At 45.5% G+C, this 19,141-nt stretch overlaps 1 protein-coding gene across 4 annotated transcripts in view; it reads right to left on the reverse strand.

Moving 5' to 3' along the window:
* The window catches only part of LOC306929536 (receptor-type tyrosine-protein phosphatase gamma-like), a 472,869-nt gene that overhangs the window by 140,635 nt on the left and 313,093 nt on the right, over window positions 1-19,141 (reverse strand). For all 4 annotated transcript variants that reach the window (XM_079510103.1, XM_079510102.1, XM_079510101.1 and 1 more), the window contains exon 6: window positions 9,757-9,823. In XM_079510103.1, coding sequence (XP_079366229.1) covers window positions 9,757-9,823 — 67 coding nt within the window. The remainder of the gene's footprint in view (window positions 1-9,756; window positions 9,824-19,141) is intronic.

Genomic DNA, 19,141 nt, shown 5'->3' on the forward strand with positions numbered 1-19,141 from the left:
TTGGGGACCCAACGCAAGGACAACACAAGAGATGGTCACGGCCACACAGCCAACTCAAGGTACGGCCACGGAGCCGACTTGGGGACCCAACGCAGCTCCTCCAAGGAAAACAAACAATTTAACGGAGCTGAACGTGAATCCCCCCCCCCCGCCCCCCCCTTTTTTTCCCCTCACTGTATATTTTTCTTTTCCCTTTTTACCTCCTTTTTGATGAATTCTTTTTTGATGAATTCCTGTTCTGTCTATAGAAGTGTCTATTTGTACGTCTCTAAATGTTTTGATGATTTGAACATGGTGGACCCTGTTGGAAACAAGTGTAATGCTTAATTGGGTCGTCCACTCACAGTTAACAGCCTTTGTATTGAGTTTGTGCTTGAAATGTACTGTAATTCTGCAAACTGTTAATAAATTCTTCAATCAATCAATCAATCAATAATATATTATACATGTGTACTGTAAAAGTGCTATGACTACATAAAGTGCAATCCTAGAGCTGTCTACATAACAAGCTGAAGCTGAAGACAATTAATGTAAAATACTACTAATAATAATAATAATATTGAAATGAATTTTGTATAACCACCTTTTTAACCACGGTGGAAATAATTCAAGTGAACAAAATTACCTGCAAGTTGTTCTCCCTCTAAGAAAACCTGACAGACATATAAATATGTCACATGGGCCAGTGACACCAATGAGAGCCAAGCCACATCATCATGTCCGTCCAGAGACTCCAGACGTCCCTACAAGGCCCACACGCATTCAATTCCCGCAGTCACCCCCCAGTGACAGCGATGGGAGCCGGATAAAGACGAAATACTGGGCCCACCATGGGGAAAAAAGACTAAAATGCCATGCCACAACTTGTGACAGAAACATAAGGAGAGGAGAACATTTGCATGGAGGAAAGAACCACGGAAAAAGACTACACCTGATGCTGGCTTATGAGTGATCGCTCAAGACAAATCGAGGGTCGTAGGTTGGAATTTCCCAATAAGAAGGAAAAGGGTTTTCGCCCCTACCAGCCATCAGAAGTTGTGTGTAATAAAAAGAAAATTATCATGTGGGTGAACATTGAATACACTTAAATGTAAACCTTTCTTACTCTAGGAGATAGTCCATATATAAGTCATCTTTTTGTAGTAAATTTGCAGACAGTATAGTATCTCATGTTCCTTGGTATAAATTAATATTAGGAATTTAATTTACATATTTGAAATGGCGGACTGTAGTGGCAGAAAATACTACACTGCCTGGAGCAAGGCTTCCACCTGTTGATTGTCTGTCAAGATGACCTATTCTTACCCAAGACCCATGTTTGTGTATGTCCACTGACCACACCTCAAATGTATTTGTGTTCCTTCACTGTGTATAAGAGAAACTCATGTCTACAGCGAGGGAGGCTTGCATCCGTGCACCTCCCTGGGCTGGTACAGACCACTCCTTGTAATAAACGTGACATTGTTTCAGTCCACTCTCTACCTCGATTATTTCTTAAGGTCTCTGTTTATGAGTATTAATAATCCCACTACAACACACACACACACACACACACACACACACACACACACACACACACACACACACACACACACACACACACACACACACACACACACAGCCAATGTGTGATCTTGTGCCAAGTATGTACCATACTTCCTCCAGCTGCATAATGAAACATTTCCTGTAAAGTAGCTGAAGAAGGTAATTGATGATTAGTTAAGCGGGCAGATCTCCTGTTGGCTAACAGGACTCTGGTGTATTAGAATCCCCAGCGTGGCTCTTCTTGGCCTGCATAGCACCTGTTCACTTTTTTAATCCCCCCCTTAACTCCTATAATTACAGACCTGTAAGGGTCTGTAACTATGAAGCCAACCAAGCAAGCCAAATGATGTCATGATATGACGTTATGATGCTCTCCTCCGGTGACGTTGAGGACGTTCAGGACTAGGCCAGATCACAGCCCATATGGGGATGATCTTTACGGCATTTCCAGGATGTCTTCACCAGTTGAAATAATATAGCTTATTCTGGGCCAGATCTGACTAGTTATGATATGACTTAAGTTGATCTGGCCTCGATCGGTCACTCTCTCCGTCACGTCACTCATTTGTCCAGGTCCTGACCGTGCTTGCTGAGAAGGAACCCTGAGGGCCCCCGCACCAGACCCCACTTTAGAACCACTGGAAGTCCTACATACTTCACCGTGCGGCGAATAGCGAATATAATTGCCTGCCCAAAACAGGGACGCCGGTTGAAAGTGTTTTACCGTTCGTGTGTGGTCGATCTTCTATTTTTGGTATAGGACTTCAAGACTTTCAGGGGTCATCTCTCTGCTGCCACAAGAAAATAGAGACCTTGAAAAGTAGAATGAGAGTAACCCTGAGCTATCTTATCACAACATGTCTTCTTCCTTTCCTTCCAAACGCTGTTCGGAATGGAATAATATGTGACACTAAGTCCATTCAGGGGTGGTGATTGAAAGGAGTTTATTGTCGCTGACAGGTGGAAACCTGACATGTCCACAAGTGTAACTTTTCACAAAATGTAAAAAAGAACCTAGGTTCCAATGGATCCATTGTAGTTATTCCTAAATTTGTTACAAGCTCTGGTTAATACATTTCATTGGTTCCAATGTAGTTTTTACTTTGTCACAATCTCTTCTTAATACGTTTCAATAGTAGAATATTTAAAAAAAAACCCTCATAGACATTTAACCACCCCCCCCCCCCCACCCACCCACCCAAAAAAAAGACAAAATTGGGCATTTATTTACAATAAAATAAAAAAACAATAAAACGTTGAAATATGGATATACAAGGTTTCTGCCCGCGACAGCAGCATCTTTACACATTTACGCTTGGCCAGTTCCCAGGTCAGTGGTGTGATCTTGTGCACGTGCCTAAAACGTATACCACGTGCGCTCCTCCCCACCACCACTGCATAGCATGTGTGCGGGACGACACTTCATATGAAGCTTTCATTTACCTGGTCTGCCCCTCAACCCACTGTGCCTGTCCCCTCCATGCACCCCGCTCCTCGCAGGCGACAGAGCTGAAAATACATCTCTGAACTCACCCGTGGCGGGCAGGGGGGGGCGGGGGGGGAGTTTAGCGGGAGACGAAGCCTGTCAGTTAGATGGAGGGAGGGGAGAGATAGAGAGACAGACAGAGAGACAGAGAGAGAGAGAGATGGAGACAGAGAGGGTCGTTCGTATGTGTCTCTGATAAAGATTGCGTCTCTCAGTCACTCCGCACTGCCTCTTGCATCAGCTCTGTCGCCTGGCAGCCATGCGTGCGCACATACTGACACACACACACACACACACACACACACACACACACACACACACACACACACACACACGGCAGCATGTGTATACATCACTGACACTCAGAGACGCATAAGTGCACATAATGTGTACACACACACACACACACACACACACACACACACACACACACACACACACACACACACACACACACACACACACACACACACACACACACACACACACACACACACACACACAAATTGTATATATTTATACTTTTAAGTAAAACATTTGAGTACATGTTCCACTACTGCCCAGCTGCTATGTCTGGTGGTGACAATATAGTTGATACAAGTGGGACTTTGGGGCTAGGACTTCATATTGGAACAGTGGCATTTGTCTGCAGTGGCCGAAGGGCTAGTACTGTAGCTTGCCAGGCTAGTTTAGTCAGAGGGCAATGGGCATTTGTTCCAACGAGGGGGTTTCATGTCAAAATGAACAAGGTGTGAGCCTTACAAAAGACAGAGGAGTCAGACTTGCGGTATACGCGTCCGCCGGACAGAACAGCAAGCGAGAACGCAGAGGGAGAAAGATGTGTGAAAACCGAGCAGCAGCCAGTTTCTGCTACTACTACACGAGACTCCCACCAGGGGAGAGAATAAAGCAAGCACCTCCCCCTGTGGGAGAATGGGAGTGTGCGTGGTTGATTTAACTGGAGTTGTCTTTGTGTTTGATGAATTATAGAAACAAAGGAGTGTTTGTCAGAGTAGTGAGCTGGGCTGATGCGGTGGGATATTTATGTTTTATATACATAATTACGTAAACAAAACATATGTATATGTAAATAAATCATAGAGGGGGGGGGGGGGGGGGGTTGATAATGTTACTGTAGGTATGCTTTAGGACTATAACTAGTAGCAAACAAACGAGTGAGGGGATTAGTTAATAGACGTCTTATCAGACAACATCACACTGATAAGCACCAGCATGTGCGCGCAGGCCGGTAGCACAAGAACACTATAGTATTATTTATCTTAAGTACCAGGTCTTATTACTTAACTTAAGACCTGGTCAATGCTGTTTGGCCACTCAGAATAGCCAAATGGCATTGATCACGCCTCCAGGTCTTAAGTTAAGTAATAAGACCTGGTACTTAAGACACGCATAATACTGCCCTTGCAAGTCTCATAAGATGCAATGGAAATGTTCTAACTGCAGTCACATGTAAAAAATGCCCCATCAAACTTTCAGATACTTTTTTTCTCCCAGTGTGGAGGAAGAATGATTAGGATTTGTATTGTATTCTCTCACTCTTGAAATATATAATCCATTGGTTTCTGTTGTGTGTGAACACAACAAAGCAGTTGTCCTCATGTGGAATCGTAAATATAGTCCATATGGCCATAATGCTATATTCTGTCAATAACTACACTATACATTTTGGTACTACAGGTTAAGTGGAGACGTATTGTCTGGTCAGAATAGTTTGGAGTCTGAGAGCAAACACCTCAGAGGTTCTCATGAAATACCCTGGGGTTAAGCCTTTTGTTCTATACTGCTTGAAGCTGGTCATAGGTGTGAATCAAAACACACAGTGGGACAGCCATCTGCTAACCAAAAGGCCATCTGTTGATCTGTATGTTAATTTAACTCCACCCTTCCTGAATTCAACTCTGTCTATGCAAAAGTATATCATGTCAATTGTCAAATGTGAAAATCATTCAGTGTTAGCTGGCTGGCCACCACGGTCAGTCTGCTGGGAGCTCCCGCGGGTCAGGGCCGCGGGACGCTCTCTCCCTTTGTCTTTGGTTTCAATAAATGGTCAACATGGATCTTCAGTTCATCTCTCTGCCTGTGTTTCTCCGATCCGATCTGATGCTTTGACGAGGTTTTTCACTACTCTACAGTTTTCTCTACTTTAGTGAGTTTAGGGTTAATTGGGTGTGGAAATACACCACATAGATGTTGCCCTGAAACCCGGTGTCTTTGATGCATTTTTTTGCGTCAGGCAGAAGAGGGCCGGCGGGGACTTTTGGACAAATTCAGTCTAATTTTGGCGGTTGGAGGTTTGTTTGATTTTTTGGGGGAACGGCGTTCATCTACAGCGGGAAGAAGTGGTCTTCTCTTCGGCGAAGGTGGGGACAACGGCGCAAACGGTGCGCTCCGGAGCTCCGATGTGAACGGCGACCTGGACTCGGCGACGGACAGGAGGGAGGGGCCCTCCACAGCGCGTCGACGGGGACCATGCTTCTCTTCACGTCTCGGCGGGGTACAGCGAGTCTCCAGCCCGAGGGGAGCGATCGATCTACACGGCCTTCACCAAGCAGCGGACCGGGGGAGTTCATCAGCGGTCCGTGCACCGGGGGAAGAGGGAGCGCGGTCGGCGCACGGTTCATTTCATCAGCGGAGGTGGTCGCAGACGGCGATCACTGTTCATTTCATTCTTCGGAAACAGCGGATCTGCGAGCTCGTTTTGCGGCGTATCTTTGTTTCGACGAGGCCTGTAGCTACACGTGCGTTCATGTTTTTCTTTCCAGTCATTTATGTGATATTTCATATTCATATAATGTCTGGAGGGGGGGGTATGGTGCTGTGTTGGATGGGACAATGGAAGCAGAGCGACGACGGTGCGCGAGTTCAACAGCAACTTTCATGCAGCTTCTGTTTGACCACGCATGGCTGAACGGACATTGAGGTGAGACAATGAAAAATGCGACATTATAAGAAGTTTATTAATAACAGATGGAGAGATTCAATAGTCTTTATCTGTATTCAAAAAGTGTGTCTAAATGTGAGTCTATTCAGCGTATATATAGGCATATGCTGATGTTTGTGTGTTTTGTCGAGTTAAATTAGTTAAGAAGTTGATTCAAGAAATAGAGTCTATGGGGTAATTTGGAGAATGTTTAAATAATTTTAGCTTTATTGAGATTAATTGATGCTCTGTGTCAGACGGCCGAGATCCCGGTGCCCCTCTCATACGCTTCAGTATAAAATCGTCTTAGAATTAGTAGAGCTGATTATTCTTTTCTCGTGTTAAATTTAGTTTACGATAATGTCAACTAGAGGCAGTTAGGGTGCCACGACATGCAAGATTTCTTTTGTTGTTATTGAGAAAGCTTTTGTCTTTAAACGTGAGGGAGTTAGCGTTCATCAAGTAGTTACTTGAAAAGTTAGGGTCAGGATAAGTAACGTAACCCGATAGTACCCTGGTTAAGCCTCTGGCTAGGATCGTATTGGCATCGGACTTATTTTGCCCCACTCCCTTCCCCGCATCGCGCTCACCAAGCCTTTGAAGGAGTAGTTTCAAAATATAAATGAATTTATCAAACATGTCCGAAAAACTTATTTGAAAATGAATGTTATGGCTATGTTTTACTCTTAATATCATATTAAACTGGGTGTTTAGTTATTAAGATTGAAGGTCAATAATTATTCCAACAAAAGTGGGAGTTTCAAAGTGGAACAAAGGGGTTAAGACGGAATTGTTGTGATTTAATGTCAGTATGTTTAAAGTTTCATTTCTATCATTGATCGATAAGGTTATGTGAAATTCGTTTAAAAAAGTGATTTGAAGTTACAGACAGGGTATTGTGAGTGTCGTGATGTGTCGAAAAGTGATGCTAGGTGTACACTGATGAAATTGTAAGGATGTAGAAGAAGAATCATTTAGAAGAACGAGAACATGTAATTTGAACCAGTTGTAATCATTCTGGGAACTTTGTGTAATGTTGTCATTTGTTGTTGTTTGTCCTGATGTTCGATAGGCTGTGATGGAGTCAAAAGGGGGGTGTACTACAGTTGAATATGGACTATATGTATTTTTCTGTATGCCAATCTTGTGATTGTCATAAGGGGGGAGTGTGGAATCGTAAATATAGTCCATATGGCCATAATGCTATATTCTGTCAATAACTACACTATACATTTTGGTACTACAGGTTAAGTGGAGACGTATTGTCTGGTCAGAATAGTTTGGAGTCTGAGAGCAAACACCTCAGAGGTTCTCATGAAATACCCTGGGGTTAAGCCTTTTGTTCTATACTGCTTGAAGCTGGTCATAGGTGTGAATCAAAACACACAGTGGGACAGCCATCTGCTAACCAAAAGGCCATCTGTTGATCTGTATGTTAATTTAACTCCACCCTTCCTGAATTCAACTCTGTCTATGCAAAAGTATATCATGTCAATTGTCAAATGTGAAAATCATTCAGTGTTAGCTGGCTGGCCACCACGGTCAGTCTGCTGGGAGCTCCCGCGGGTCAGGGCCGCGGGACGCTCTCTCCCTTTGTCTTTGGTTTCAATAAATGGTCAACATGGATCTTCAGTTCATCTCTCTGCCTGTGTTTCTCCGATCCGATCTGATGCTTTGACGAGGTTTTTCACTACTCTACAGTTTTCTCTACTTTAGTGAGTTTAGGGTTAATTGGGTGTGGAAATACACCACACTCAAAACCAAGTCGCTGTCATAATAAGAACGGGAGGTGCGCTCATGATCACAGCAGCAGAGCCTATTTGTGCACGGCTGCACGCGCACCTGCAACCCATCAAGTTTAATTCATGCTTCGTCCCGCGATGGTGTCGCGCACACAGACTTCTGCGCTCACAACAGTGGCATCCGCGACACGATATGAGCTTGTATATCAGCTCTGCATGCAATACTGTTGCGCAATGAAGTATAAATGTCTCCTATAGGGTGCACCTCACTAGCCAACACACAAGAGAGGTTGATTGAATTGAAACCAAAACAACAGGTTTAGGTTTGGAGATCTGTTGGGAATTGATTACATGAAACAGTCACCTGTGCGACCAGTCTCAATGTTTGTAAACAAATAATTGGTCTATACAAATATAACAAGTTTGCTTCTATTTGTTTCGGTTTCATTCTTAAGTAGACATATTTGATTTACGCATATAGGGTTCCCTGCTAATGTATGTCTGCCAGACGGAAACAATATTGATCTTGTGTCACCTGCACTGGCTACGGATTCCAATTATTCTTAGAACTGTCAAATTCCACTGATTTGATAAGAAGCCTGCCACTGGGCTTGTGCTTATACTTTTTACACCTTGCCGTTGGTTAAAGTGTAATTCATACATTTAAGTATGCTAAAGCTACTCAGCTGTTCTCCTGTACTCCTACTTTCCTACTATATGCATACACAACTATATTGTGTATGCTTATAGGGCAATAAGGGCACACACACACAAAAAGTACATAAGGGAGTTTACTGGTCCCTGGGGAGGGGAAATTACTTTTCGGCATTCACCTGCAGCAGATGGCTACTGAGTGAGTGCACAGGGGTGGGTGTGTGGGGGATACTGTCTTACTCAATACATATATACTAGGCGAGCCAAGGGTCAAAGGTGACCTTTCAATTCCCAGCCTCTGTGCCCACTCAGCTACAGCCTGGGCATCCTATACGTCCTGTATATTATTGAACCAAACAAAACTACAAAAGCAATGCAAAAACAGTTGAACCAGGCAGTAGTGGGTGGGATATTGATCACATCCCACTCGGATTGATATGGATTATGGTTGTTTTTCAAGTTCATTCATGTTCGACCACGATGAAAGCCTTAGGCCGAAACGCGTAGCTCAGCAGCGTTTTTTAACCCTTGCTTTTTTTAACCATGGAATAATGGATTGTTGTACTTGAACTGAACAGAGTTGCCTTGGATCTTCTTTAGGTTCGCCACTATCATTCTTCAATTGCCAGTGACACAGTGTTTGTGTTACCAAGGTATAGAACTTTAAAGAACTCTTGTCCTGAAACAAACTCTCCAAAGAGCACCTGCCTACAGTTTTCTATATTTAAGGACCCACAAAGCGCTTCTACTTCTTTTTTCCCCCTGTTCAATTGGATTGGAGGGATACATCACAGCTGTGTATAACTGCCTGCATATTCACTGCTCCATGGAGCAGTGCCCTGTAGGCCAGGTGTAGCTAATCAGTTAATGATACACCTCAGTAATGGCCGCGCCCCGGGGCACCCCTCTGTGGAGTCGTCTAGCGCAGAGGTTTTCAAACCTTTTCATATCAAGGTCCATTATTTATTCAGCATTTGAGCCACGGAACCACCAGAGGAGATTTAACCTCTCAGAGCCAAAACTTAGAATATTTTGTTGTCATTGGATAAGAGTTTGTCCACAATAACAGGCAACATATTGATCAAAATAGCAATTCTTCTACATTCTCAAATTATGTAGACTTCTAGTAAATTACATAATGCTGATGTTTAACAATAATTTAACTGTTGAGAGCGTAACATTTTACGATCTCAAGAGTTAAAGATCTATAAGGGTTACCAACTCTCCATCATTCAGCTGGTGACCACCTGGAACCCCCTCAAGGACCACTGGTGGTTCCCGGACCACTGGTTGAAACCCACTGGTCTACGGCTGTGCATAACCACTGGTCTACGGCTGTGCATAACCACTGGTCTACGGCTGTGCATAACTACAGTGCTGTCACTCACCGTGATGGACCACGCCCCTCAGGCCATGGATGATTGGGTCGACGGCCGGGTTGTCCTTCCCTCCCACCTGAGGAGAGCAGAGAAGATAATAGTTAACAACTTGAACCTATTGAATGCCTATTCTGGGGGGGGGGGGGGGGGGGGGTAGTCGATGTTCAAGCTTGGTGATACGTTTTGCGCTTGTAGTACAACAGCTGTCACTCAGGTCCGGTTCACTAAGACGAGAGGGTTAAGATGCCATGAGAATTATAGAAGCAATACAGCACCGTCTCCATAACAAGTATGTTGTTGCTGTCAGGGAGAAACCACTTTTTTTTATATATAAAAAAACCTCTTCAACTTCATTGGACCTTCAAACTGTCTGCTAAAGCAGCTAACTCTCCTCTCCCTCTCTCATGGAAGTCAAACTGTCTGCTAAAGCAGCTAACTCTCCTCTCCATCTCTCATGGAAGTAACTGTCTGCTAAAGCAGCTAACTCTCCTCTCCATCTCTCATGGAAGTAACTGTCTGCTAAAGCAGCTAACTCTCCTCTCCATCTCTCATGGAAGTCAAACTGTCTGCTAAAGCAGCTAACTCTCCTCTCCATCTCTCATGGAAGTCAAACTGTCTGCTAAAGCAGCTAACTCTCCTCTCCATCTCTCATGGAAGTCAAACTGTCTGCTAAAGCAGCTAACTCTCCTCTCCATCTCTCATGGAAGTCAAACTGTCTGCTAAAGCAGCTAACTCTCCTCTCCATCTCTCATGGAAGTCAAACTGTCTGCTAAAGCAGCTAACTCTCCTCTCCATCTCTCATGGAAGTAACTGTCTGCTAAAGCAGCTAACTCTCCTCTCCATCTCTCATGGAAGTAACTGTCTGCTAAAGCAGCTAACTCTCCTCTCCATCTCTCATGGAAGTAACTGTCTGCTAAAGCAACTAACTCTCCTCTCCATCTCTCATGGAAGTAACTGTCTGCTAAAGCAGCTAACTCTCCTCTCCATCTCTCATGGAAGTAACTGTCTGCTAAAGCAGCTAACTCTCCTCTCCATCTCTCATGGAAGTAACTGTCTGCTAAAGCAGCTAACTCTCCTCTCCATCTCTCATGGAAGTAACTGTCTGCTAAAGCAGCTAACTCTCCTCTCCATCTCTCATGGAAGGACCTTCAAACTGTCTGCTAAAGCAGCTAACTCTCCTCTCCATCTCTCATAGGCAATATATAAAGTCACAATGCCAACTTTGATGAGGTAATATTGCTTTGTTTAAAAAAAATAACATTTTGGAGTTACGTGGTTTCTTCCCGACAGCAGAGATGCGCAACACATTCTGATTCTGATTTAAAGAAGCAGTTGCTGTGATTTTAACATAATATATTTCAAATTAACATCTACTGTAAATTACAATTTAGGCATTTGGCAGCCGAGCTTATTCAGAGCGACTTGTAAGATCTGAGTAACTAGCATGAACAAACAACACTTGACCGGGTAAATGGTTAAGTAAATGGAGTGAACAAGAAAACATTATTTTTGCACTTAAAAGTAACTAGGGAAAAAAACAACATTAAACCTGGCAGCAAAACTAAAAACATGTTTTGCATGCTGATCTAAATAACATAGCATCTGCAGACAAGCTAACAGTATGTATAACTGTTAGCACTTTGAGATTCTAACGAATGTAAAGTGTGTTATAAATGAAATCCATTATTATTATTATTATTATTATTATTATTATTATTATTATTATAAATAACATCCATTCTTCAAGTAAATATGTTTAGATGTCTGCAACACATCAATATTGATGTATGATGGTATGATGTATGATGGGTCTTGTTCACGAGTGAGGGGAGGACGGAGAAGGAGATCAGCCGGAGAATCGGAGCGGCAGGGGGCGTGAATTACATCACAATTTATCAATAAATGCTGGCGGACTTTAGTTTAAGTACATTTTGATGCCAATACCTAAATGTACTTTTACACAAGTACATTTTGAATTCCGGAATTTTACTTGTAACAGAGTATTTCTATATTGCAGTATTGATTACTCTTTCCACCATGCATGCATGTCTGGGACAACGTAAAACCCAATTTACATACTTTGTTGTGCCCAGTGATGTGCTCCGAAAATAACACATCTACAACATGTGAGCTTGTAGATTTCTTATTTTCGGCGCGCAACCCGAGGCGCAAAGAAGTACATCAAACCTTTAGTTTCCACTGGTCTGCAACTGGCTCAATGATCACACGCAATTCTGGGCTTATCTTCCACCATACTCTCTCTCCATTTCTCAATCTGATTGAGGAGTTTGTATCTGCCTGGAGATGGAACATCTAGATCTGCATCCAGTACATTGTTTTGGGGGGGAAATAATAAACAAATGTGTTTGTGAATACTGCATATTTGTGTGTTGTTTTATTAAACACAGGGTAATATTATCAACAGTAGATTAAATGTAACACCGAACAAGCAAAATGTTCCTGATAAGACATCATCTTAGAAATTCATATTTTTGTCTGTGTAATTTGAGAACAAAATACAATTTTGAGAAAACTTGGTTTGAAGGCAAAGCTGGAGATGTGTGGGGTTTTACATTACCTTTTAGTGTTTTTTATTTAGAGTTTTGAAAAATGGAGTATGATTTCAGAAGATGTGTGTAAAGAATAGAGAAAAAACAAAATACAGACGTGCGTAATGATGCAGCGTAATGATGCAGATTGACACCTTGTGGTTTTGACTGCATGAAGTGAATGGAGTGCAAGAAAGTGCATGTGAGGAAAGCACAGTAGTCTATTCCATTTTCTACTTTGTTTTGTTTTCATTTCTTATTTAGACAGAGTTGGATGAGAGAGAGAGAGAGAGAGAGAGAGTGTGTGCGCGCGCGTGTGTGTGTGTGTGCGTGCGTGCGTGCGTGCGTGCGTGCGTGCGTGCGTGCGTGCATGCGTGCGTGCGTGCGTGCGTGCGTGCGTGTGTGCGTGCGTGCGTGTGTGCGTGCGTGCGTGCGGCAGAGGGAGGAAGAGAGAGAGAGAGAGAGGGCGGGAGACAGATGAGAGAGAAAGGGGGAATGACAGACAGAGGGACAGACAGAGATGACAGAAAGTGAGAGGAGAGAGAGAGAGAGGGGGGGGGGGGGGGAGAGAGCGAGAGAGAGAGAGAGAGAGAGAGAGAGAGAGAGAGAAAGGGGTAGATGAGGATGAGATGAGATGCAGAAAGCGATTGATGAGAACGGGAGAGACGGAAAGGAGGGATGAGAGAGAGACGGAAAGGAAGAGATAAGAGAGAGTGGTGTAATTAGGTGAACAAATGGAGGCAGTCAACAAGCTCTCACACAATCTCTGCAACACACACACATGAGTGTGAGGAGAGAGAGAGAGAGAGAGAGAGAGAGAGAGAGAGAGAGAGAGAGAGAGAGAGAGAGAGACCTGGCGTATAAGCCAACGAGATGAAGGGGAGTTTGGGAGAAGTGTGTGTGGAGGCTTGCAGGGTGTTTATTTGAGCGTGTGCTCACCCTGCATAGCAATGTGTGAACGACTCAGTACAGTCTGCAGGATAATCCTCAGTGTTGGGTCCATGTTTATTGAGGGGCACCAGCCCCCCCACAATGCATGGCTTTGGAATATTACGCCATATGGCAGCCAAGTCTATGGAATTAGAAATTTGTCTATTTTTTTTTTTTAAATAATTTTTATCCCACGATTTCTTTTCACCCCTGTGTCAATTATCTAATGTGATCCTGGGCTCTACACACCCTCCGCCAACCTAGTCCCCATATATGGGGGACATGGGGAGTGCAACGGACTTGAACTCATGCTTCCTTCATGCCTGAGTGTCCAAGTTGCTCCTTTATACCTGACAGGGGGGAGTTTCCCTGGTTGGATGTATAGCGCGTGGAAGGAACACGTTATTCCAACCAGTTCCTTTCCCCTCCATCAGGCGCCCCGGCTGGCCAGGGGGAGGCAGTTTAGAGACCAGGATGCAAACTCCACACAGAAAGGCCCTTTCGCCAACCCCACCTCGGGTATGGGCACGCGGAGGAGGAAACACGCCGCCAGCACCCACAGCGCCCCGAGCGGGAATCGAACCCAGGGCCTTCTAGCTGTGAGGCGACAGCACTATCAGTGGGCGCCCCCTCACTTCACAGTTCACATGAGTGTGATTTTTGAGGGGTGCTAGCCCCTCCTATATACAGCTTTTTTTTATCCTACACAAACGTTAAGTGCCATTGACAATGAATGGAGAATTGACGTCATGTGTGTTGTATGATGATATGAGCGCCGCTCACTTCACACGGGTTTGATTTTACTGTGGCACTGAATGGGAAATCCAGCACTATTTCCATCTTCTCTCCAATTTGTTGTTGTTTGTCGTCTTATTGCTATCTATTTAATCACATCCGCCTCTTTTAATTTGCAGCTCATTTGCGTACTGGAAGTGAACGAGTGAGCGAGAGAGGAATGCACACAATGCAAAAATAGACAATCTACAAGGTCACAGCCTTGCGGTGCACCGCGCCGCCGTGAGCTTGTAGATCTGCAATTTCCGGTGTGCAAACTTTTGGGTGCAAATTAGAACGGCGACATGGGGAAAACGAGAGAGAGAGAGAGAGAGAGAGAGAGAGAGAGAGAGAGAGAGAGAGAGAGAGAGAGAGAGAGAGAGAGAGAGGGAGAGAGAGGAAACGACAGACGGTGATGGATAAAGATGGAGGGAGGGAAAGGAGGACAGAGGGGAACTAGAAAGAAGCAATTCTGGGAAATTGCAAAGTATGGTTGCCTCCATCGCACCCGCCGCACAGACGTCGTTGGGGACCCAAGGAGTCTGCCAGGAGGTGTTGTGTTAGAGGCCAAGGCCAAACAACATGCCATTCAAATTTGGAGCTGATCGGATCCTGATTAGGTGACATATAGTGTTTTAGTTTTTTCGTACAAATAGGCCCTTCCCACTAATTTTACGAGTCAATTAAATGGTCACATCACCCCTGAGATCATGTGTAAGTATTTTGGTGGGGATTGAGCCCCCCAACATATTGTTTTTTCAACAAACTGTGACATTTTGGGCATTTGCGGCGCCCCCTATGGGTGAAAATGGAATTGCTTTTGGCACTACATTGATTGAACCACTCTCGATATGTGATTAAAATTCCGTGTGGATTGAACGTTCCGTTCATTATTTGTGGCATTCTTTGTAAAATAGGCCCCTCCTACTAACTTCGGAAGCCGATTACGGCCGAACAGTATGGACTATCAAAATTCTGCCAGTGTTCAAGTAATCGGAGAGCACCAGAGATGTTGTGTACCAATTTGTGTGAGATTTGGACAAAATCTGTTGGAGGTGGAGCAAAAAGTGTGTTTTGAAGAAAATGCAAATTTGGTGCAATTTCCTTCCAGACGGAAATGGGCGTGGCCTATGCGCAGAGATCCGTCATGATCCAAGGAATCCATGGAAAAGGACATTTTGATTTTACGACTTACGGTTCAAGTGTTATAGGGAAAAACGTGAAGTGGGCTGTTATAGCGCCACCATGAGGCTGAGTGATGTAATTCCTTTTCAATTAATTTACATAATTATTATGAACCTCCCTCCTAAGTCTTGTAAATATGGCACTTACGGTTTCCAAGGGAAAAAAATACTTAAATTGGAGCCTTAATTACTCTTCGATCTTCCCATTATAAGTCAATGGAGAACTAATTAATTAATATCAATTAAACTATACAACGGATCTCTTAGCAATGAGCAAGCACACGATTCCCGACGAAGCCGGTCGATTTGACATATGGCTCGAGTGCGTGTGGAAAAAACTGTGGGAGGAGTAGCGAGTCAAAGTATTCCAAAGTAGGGGAACAATAGTATGGTCGCCATAGGCAACCATACTAATTATGGTTTCATTATTAATGTTTGTCTCTCCAAGCCCACAGGCTCCTCCCTGGAGATCCCTGCCACAGGGCCACACATCCAAAATGTCCTACTCTCCCTCGCTCTCTCCATCTCCTTCCATCCTCCTCTCTCTCCCTTGCTCTCTCCATCTATATATGTTCTCCCTTCTCCCTTGTTCTCCTTCTCTCTCTCTCTCTCTCTCTCTCTCTCTCTCTCTCTCTCTCTCTCTCTCTCTCTCTCTCTCTCTCTCTCTCTCTCTCTCTCTCCCCTGGGGCGGTGCACTGGCGGTAACAAAGCGGAAAAAAGAGCAGTTCAATGTGACATGTCCTCATCTTTCTCCCCCTTACTCTCTCCCCCCCCCCCCTCCTCCTTCTCCTCCTCCTCCATGTCTTCCCCCACCCTCCATCCCTCCATCCATCCACCCCTCCATCCATCCATCCATCCCTCCATCCATCCTTCCTTCCTTCCATCCCTCCCTCCCTCCCTCCATCCATCCATCCATCCATCCCTCCCTCCATCCCCCACCCTCCATCCCTCCATCCATCCATCCATCCATCCATCCCTCCATCCATCCTTCCTTCCATCCATCCCTCCATCCATCCATCCATCCATCCATCCATCCATCCATCCTTCCTTCCTTCCATCCATCCATCCCTCCCTCCCTCCCTCCCTCCCTCCCTCCCTCCCTCCATCCATCCATCCCTCCATCCATCCAGCGCAGCATGTTGTCTCTCTGGGCCCCAGCAGCTCTCTTCACTGTCATCTATCTACAGTATCTTGCAGAGCTGCTCACCTCTCCTCTGGTTGGCAGCGTTAACTGCTGATGAATCAAGTGTGCATGGACTGGAGGACATGCTATAGAGAGCACTGTTTGGACTGGAGGACATGCTATAGAGAGCACTGTTTCATGGACTGGAGGACATGCTATAGAGAGCACTGTTTCATGGACTGGAGGACATGCTATAGAGAGCACTGTTTCCATGGACTGGAGGACATGCTATAGAGAGCACTGTTTGGACTGGAGGACATGCTATAGAGAGCACTGTTTGGACTGGAGGACATGCTATAGAGAGCACTGTTGTGCATGGACTGGAGGACATGCTATAGAGAGCACTGTTTGGACTGGAGGACATGCTATAGAGAGCACTGTTTGGACTGGAGGACATGCTATAGAGAGCACTGTTTCATGGACTGGAGGACATGCTATAGAGAGCACTGTTTCCATGGACTGGAGGACATGCTATAGAGAGCACTGTTTCATGGACTGGAGGACATGCTATAGAGAGCACTGTTTCACATGGACTGGAGGACATGCTATAGAGAGCACTGTTTCATGGACTGGAGGACATGCTATAGAGAGCACTGTTTCACATGGACTGGAGGACATGCTATAGAGAGCACTGTTTCCATGGACTGGAGGACATGCTATAGAGAGCACTGTTTGGACTGGAGGACATGCTATAGAGAGCACTGTTTCCCAAACAGTGGGTCGCGGACACTTTGTTATGGGTCCCTTTAGTTTTGGTTTCCTACATTTGGTTTTTAATTATTATATTTCAAAAACATAAAAAAAAGCATTCCCAAGAAAAGCTAAATGTAAGAAATCTAAGAAATTCCATAAATTAGAAAACAAACTATAGTGAAAAGAGCCGATCTAGCAGTAGATCTGCTATTTTCACTATAGCTTGTGTCCCGGGGGAGACATCACATTTCTCTTTTGGGTCACGGGCTCTAAGGTTTGGGAACTGGAGTAGAGTGAGACAGGAGGGAGTAGAGTGAGACAGGAGTGAGACAGGAGGGAGTAGAGTGAGACAGGAGGGAGTAGAGTGAGACAGGAGTGAGACAGGAGGGAGTAGAGTGAGACAGGAGGGAGTAGAGTGAGACAGGAGGGAGACAGGAGGGAGTAGAGTGAGACAGGAGGGAGTAGAGTGAGACAGGAGGGAGTAGAGTGAGACAGGAGTGAGACAGGAGGGAGTAGAGTGAGACAGGAGGGAGTAGAGTGAGACAGGAGTGAGACAGGAGGGAGTAGAGTGAGACAGGAGGGAGTAGAGTGAGACAGGAGTGAGACAGGAGGGAGTAGAGTGAGACAGGAGGGAGTAGAGTGAGACAGGAGGGAGACAGGAGGGAGTAGAGTGAGACAGGAGGGAGTAGAGTGAGACAGGAGGGAGTAGAGTGAGACAGGAGGGAGTAGAGTGAGACAGGAGTGAGACAGGAGGGAGTAGAGTGAGACAGGAGGGAGTAGAGTGAGACAGGAGGGAGACATGAGGGAGTAGAGTGAGACAGGAGGGAGTAGAGTGAGACAGGAGGGAGACATGAGGGAGTAGAGTGAGACAGGAGGGAGTAGAGTGAGACAGGAGGGAGACATGAGGGAGTAGAGTGAGACAGGAGGGAGTAGAGTGAGACAGGAGGGAGACAGGAGGGAGTAGAGTGAGACAGGAGGGAGTAGAGTGAGACAGGAGGGAGTAGAGTGAGACAGGAGGGAGACAGGAGGGATTAGAGTGAGACAGGAGGGAGTAGAGTGAGACAGGAGGGAGTAGAGTGAGACAGGAGGGAGACAGGAGGGATTAGAGTGAGACAGGAGGGAGTAGAGTGAGACAGGAGGGAGTAGAGTGAGACAGGAGGGAGACAGGAGGGATTAGAGTGAGACAGGAGGGAGTAGAGTGAGACAGGAGGGAGACAGGAGGGAGTAGAGTGAGACAGGAGGGAGACAGGAGGGAGTAGAGTGAGACAGGAGGGAGTAGAGTGAGACAGGAGGGAGTAGAGTGAGACAGGAGGGAGTAGAGTGAGACAGGAGGGAGACAGGAGGGAGTAGAGTGAGACAGGAGGGAGTAGAGTGAGACAGGAGGGAGACAGGAGGGAGTAGAGTGAGACAGGAGGGAGTAGAGTGAGACAGGAGGGAGTAGAGTGAGACAGGAGTGAGACAGGAGGGAGTAGAGTGAGACAGGAGGGAGTAGAGTGAGACAGGAGGGAGTAGAGTGAGACAGGAGGGAGACAGGAGGGAGTAGAGTGAGACAGGAGGGAGTAGAGTGAGACAGGAGGGAGTAGAGTGAGACAGGAGGGAGTAGAGTGAGACAGGAGGGAGACAGGAGGGATTAGAGTGAGACATGAGGGAGTAGAGTGAGACAGGAGGGATTAGAGTGAGACAGGAGGGAGTAGAGTGAGACAGGAGGGAGTAGAGTGAGACAGGAGGGAGTAGAGTGAGACAGGAGGGAGTAGAGTGAGACAGGAGGGAGACAGGAGGGAGTAGAGTGAGACAGGAGGGAGTAGAGTGAGACAGGAGGGAGACAGGAGGGAGTAGAGTGAGACAGGAGGGAGACAGGAGGGAGTAGAGTGAGACAGGAGGGAGTAGAGTGAGACAGGAGGGAGACAGGAGGGATTAGAGTGAGACAGGAGGGAGTAGAGTGAGACAGGAGGGATTAGAGTGAGACAGGAGGGAGTAGAGTGAGACAGGAGGGAGTAGAGTGAGACAGGAGGGAGTAGAGTGAGACAGGAGGGAGTAGAGTGAGACAGGAGGGAGACAGGAGGGAGTAGAGTGAGACAGGA

The sequence above is a fragment of the Electrona antarctica genome, assembly GCF_951216825.1.
Source record: "Electrona antarctica genome assembly, chromosome: 9".
In the NCBI taxonomy this organism is placed as follows: domain Eukaryota; kingdom Metazoa; phylum Chordata; class Actinopteri; order Myctophiformes; family Myctophidae; genus Electrona; species Electrona antarctica.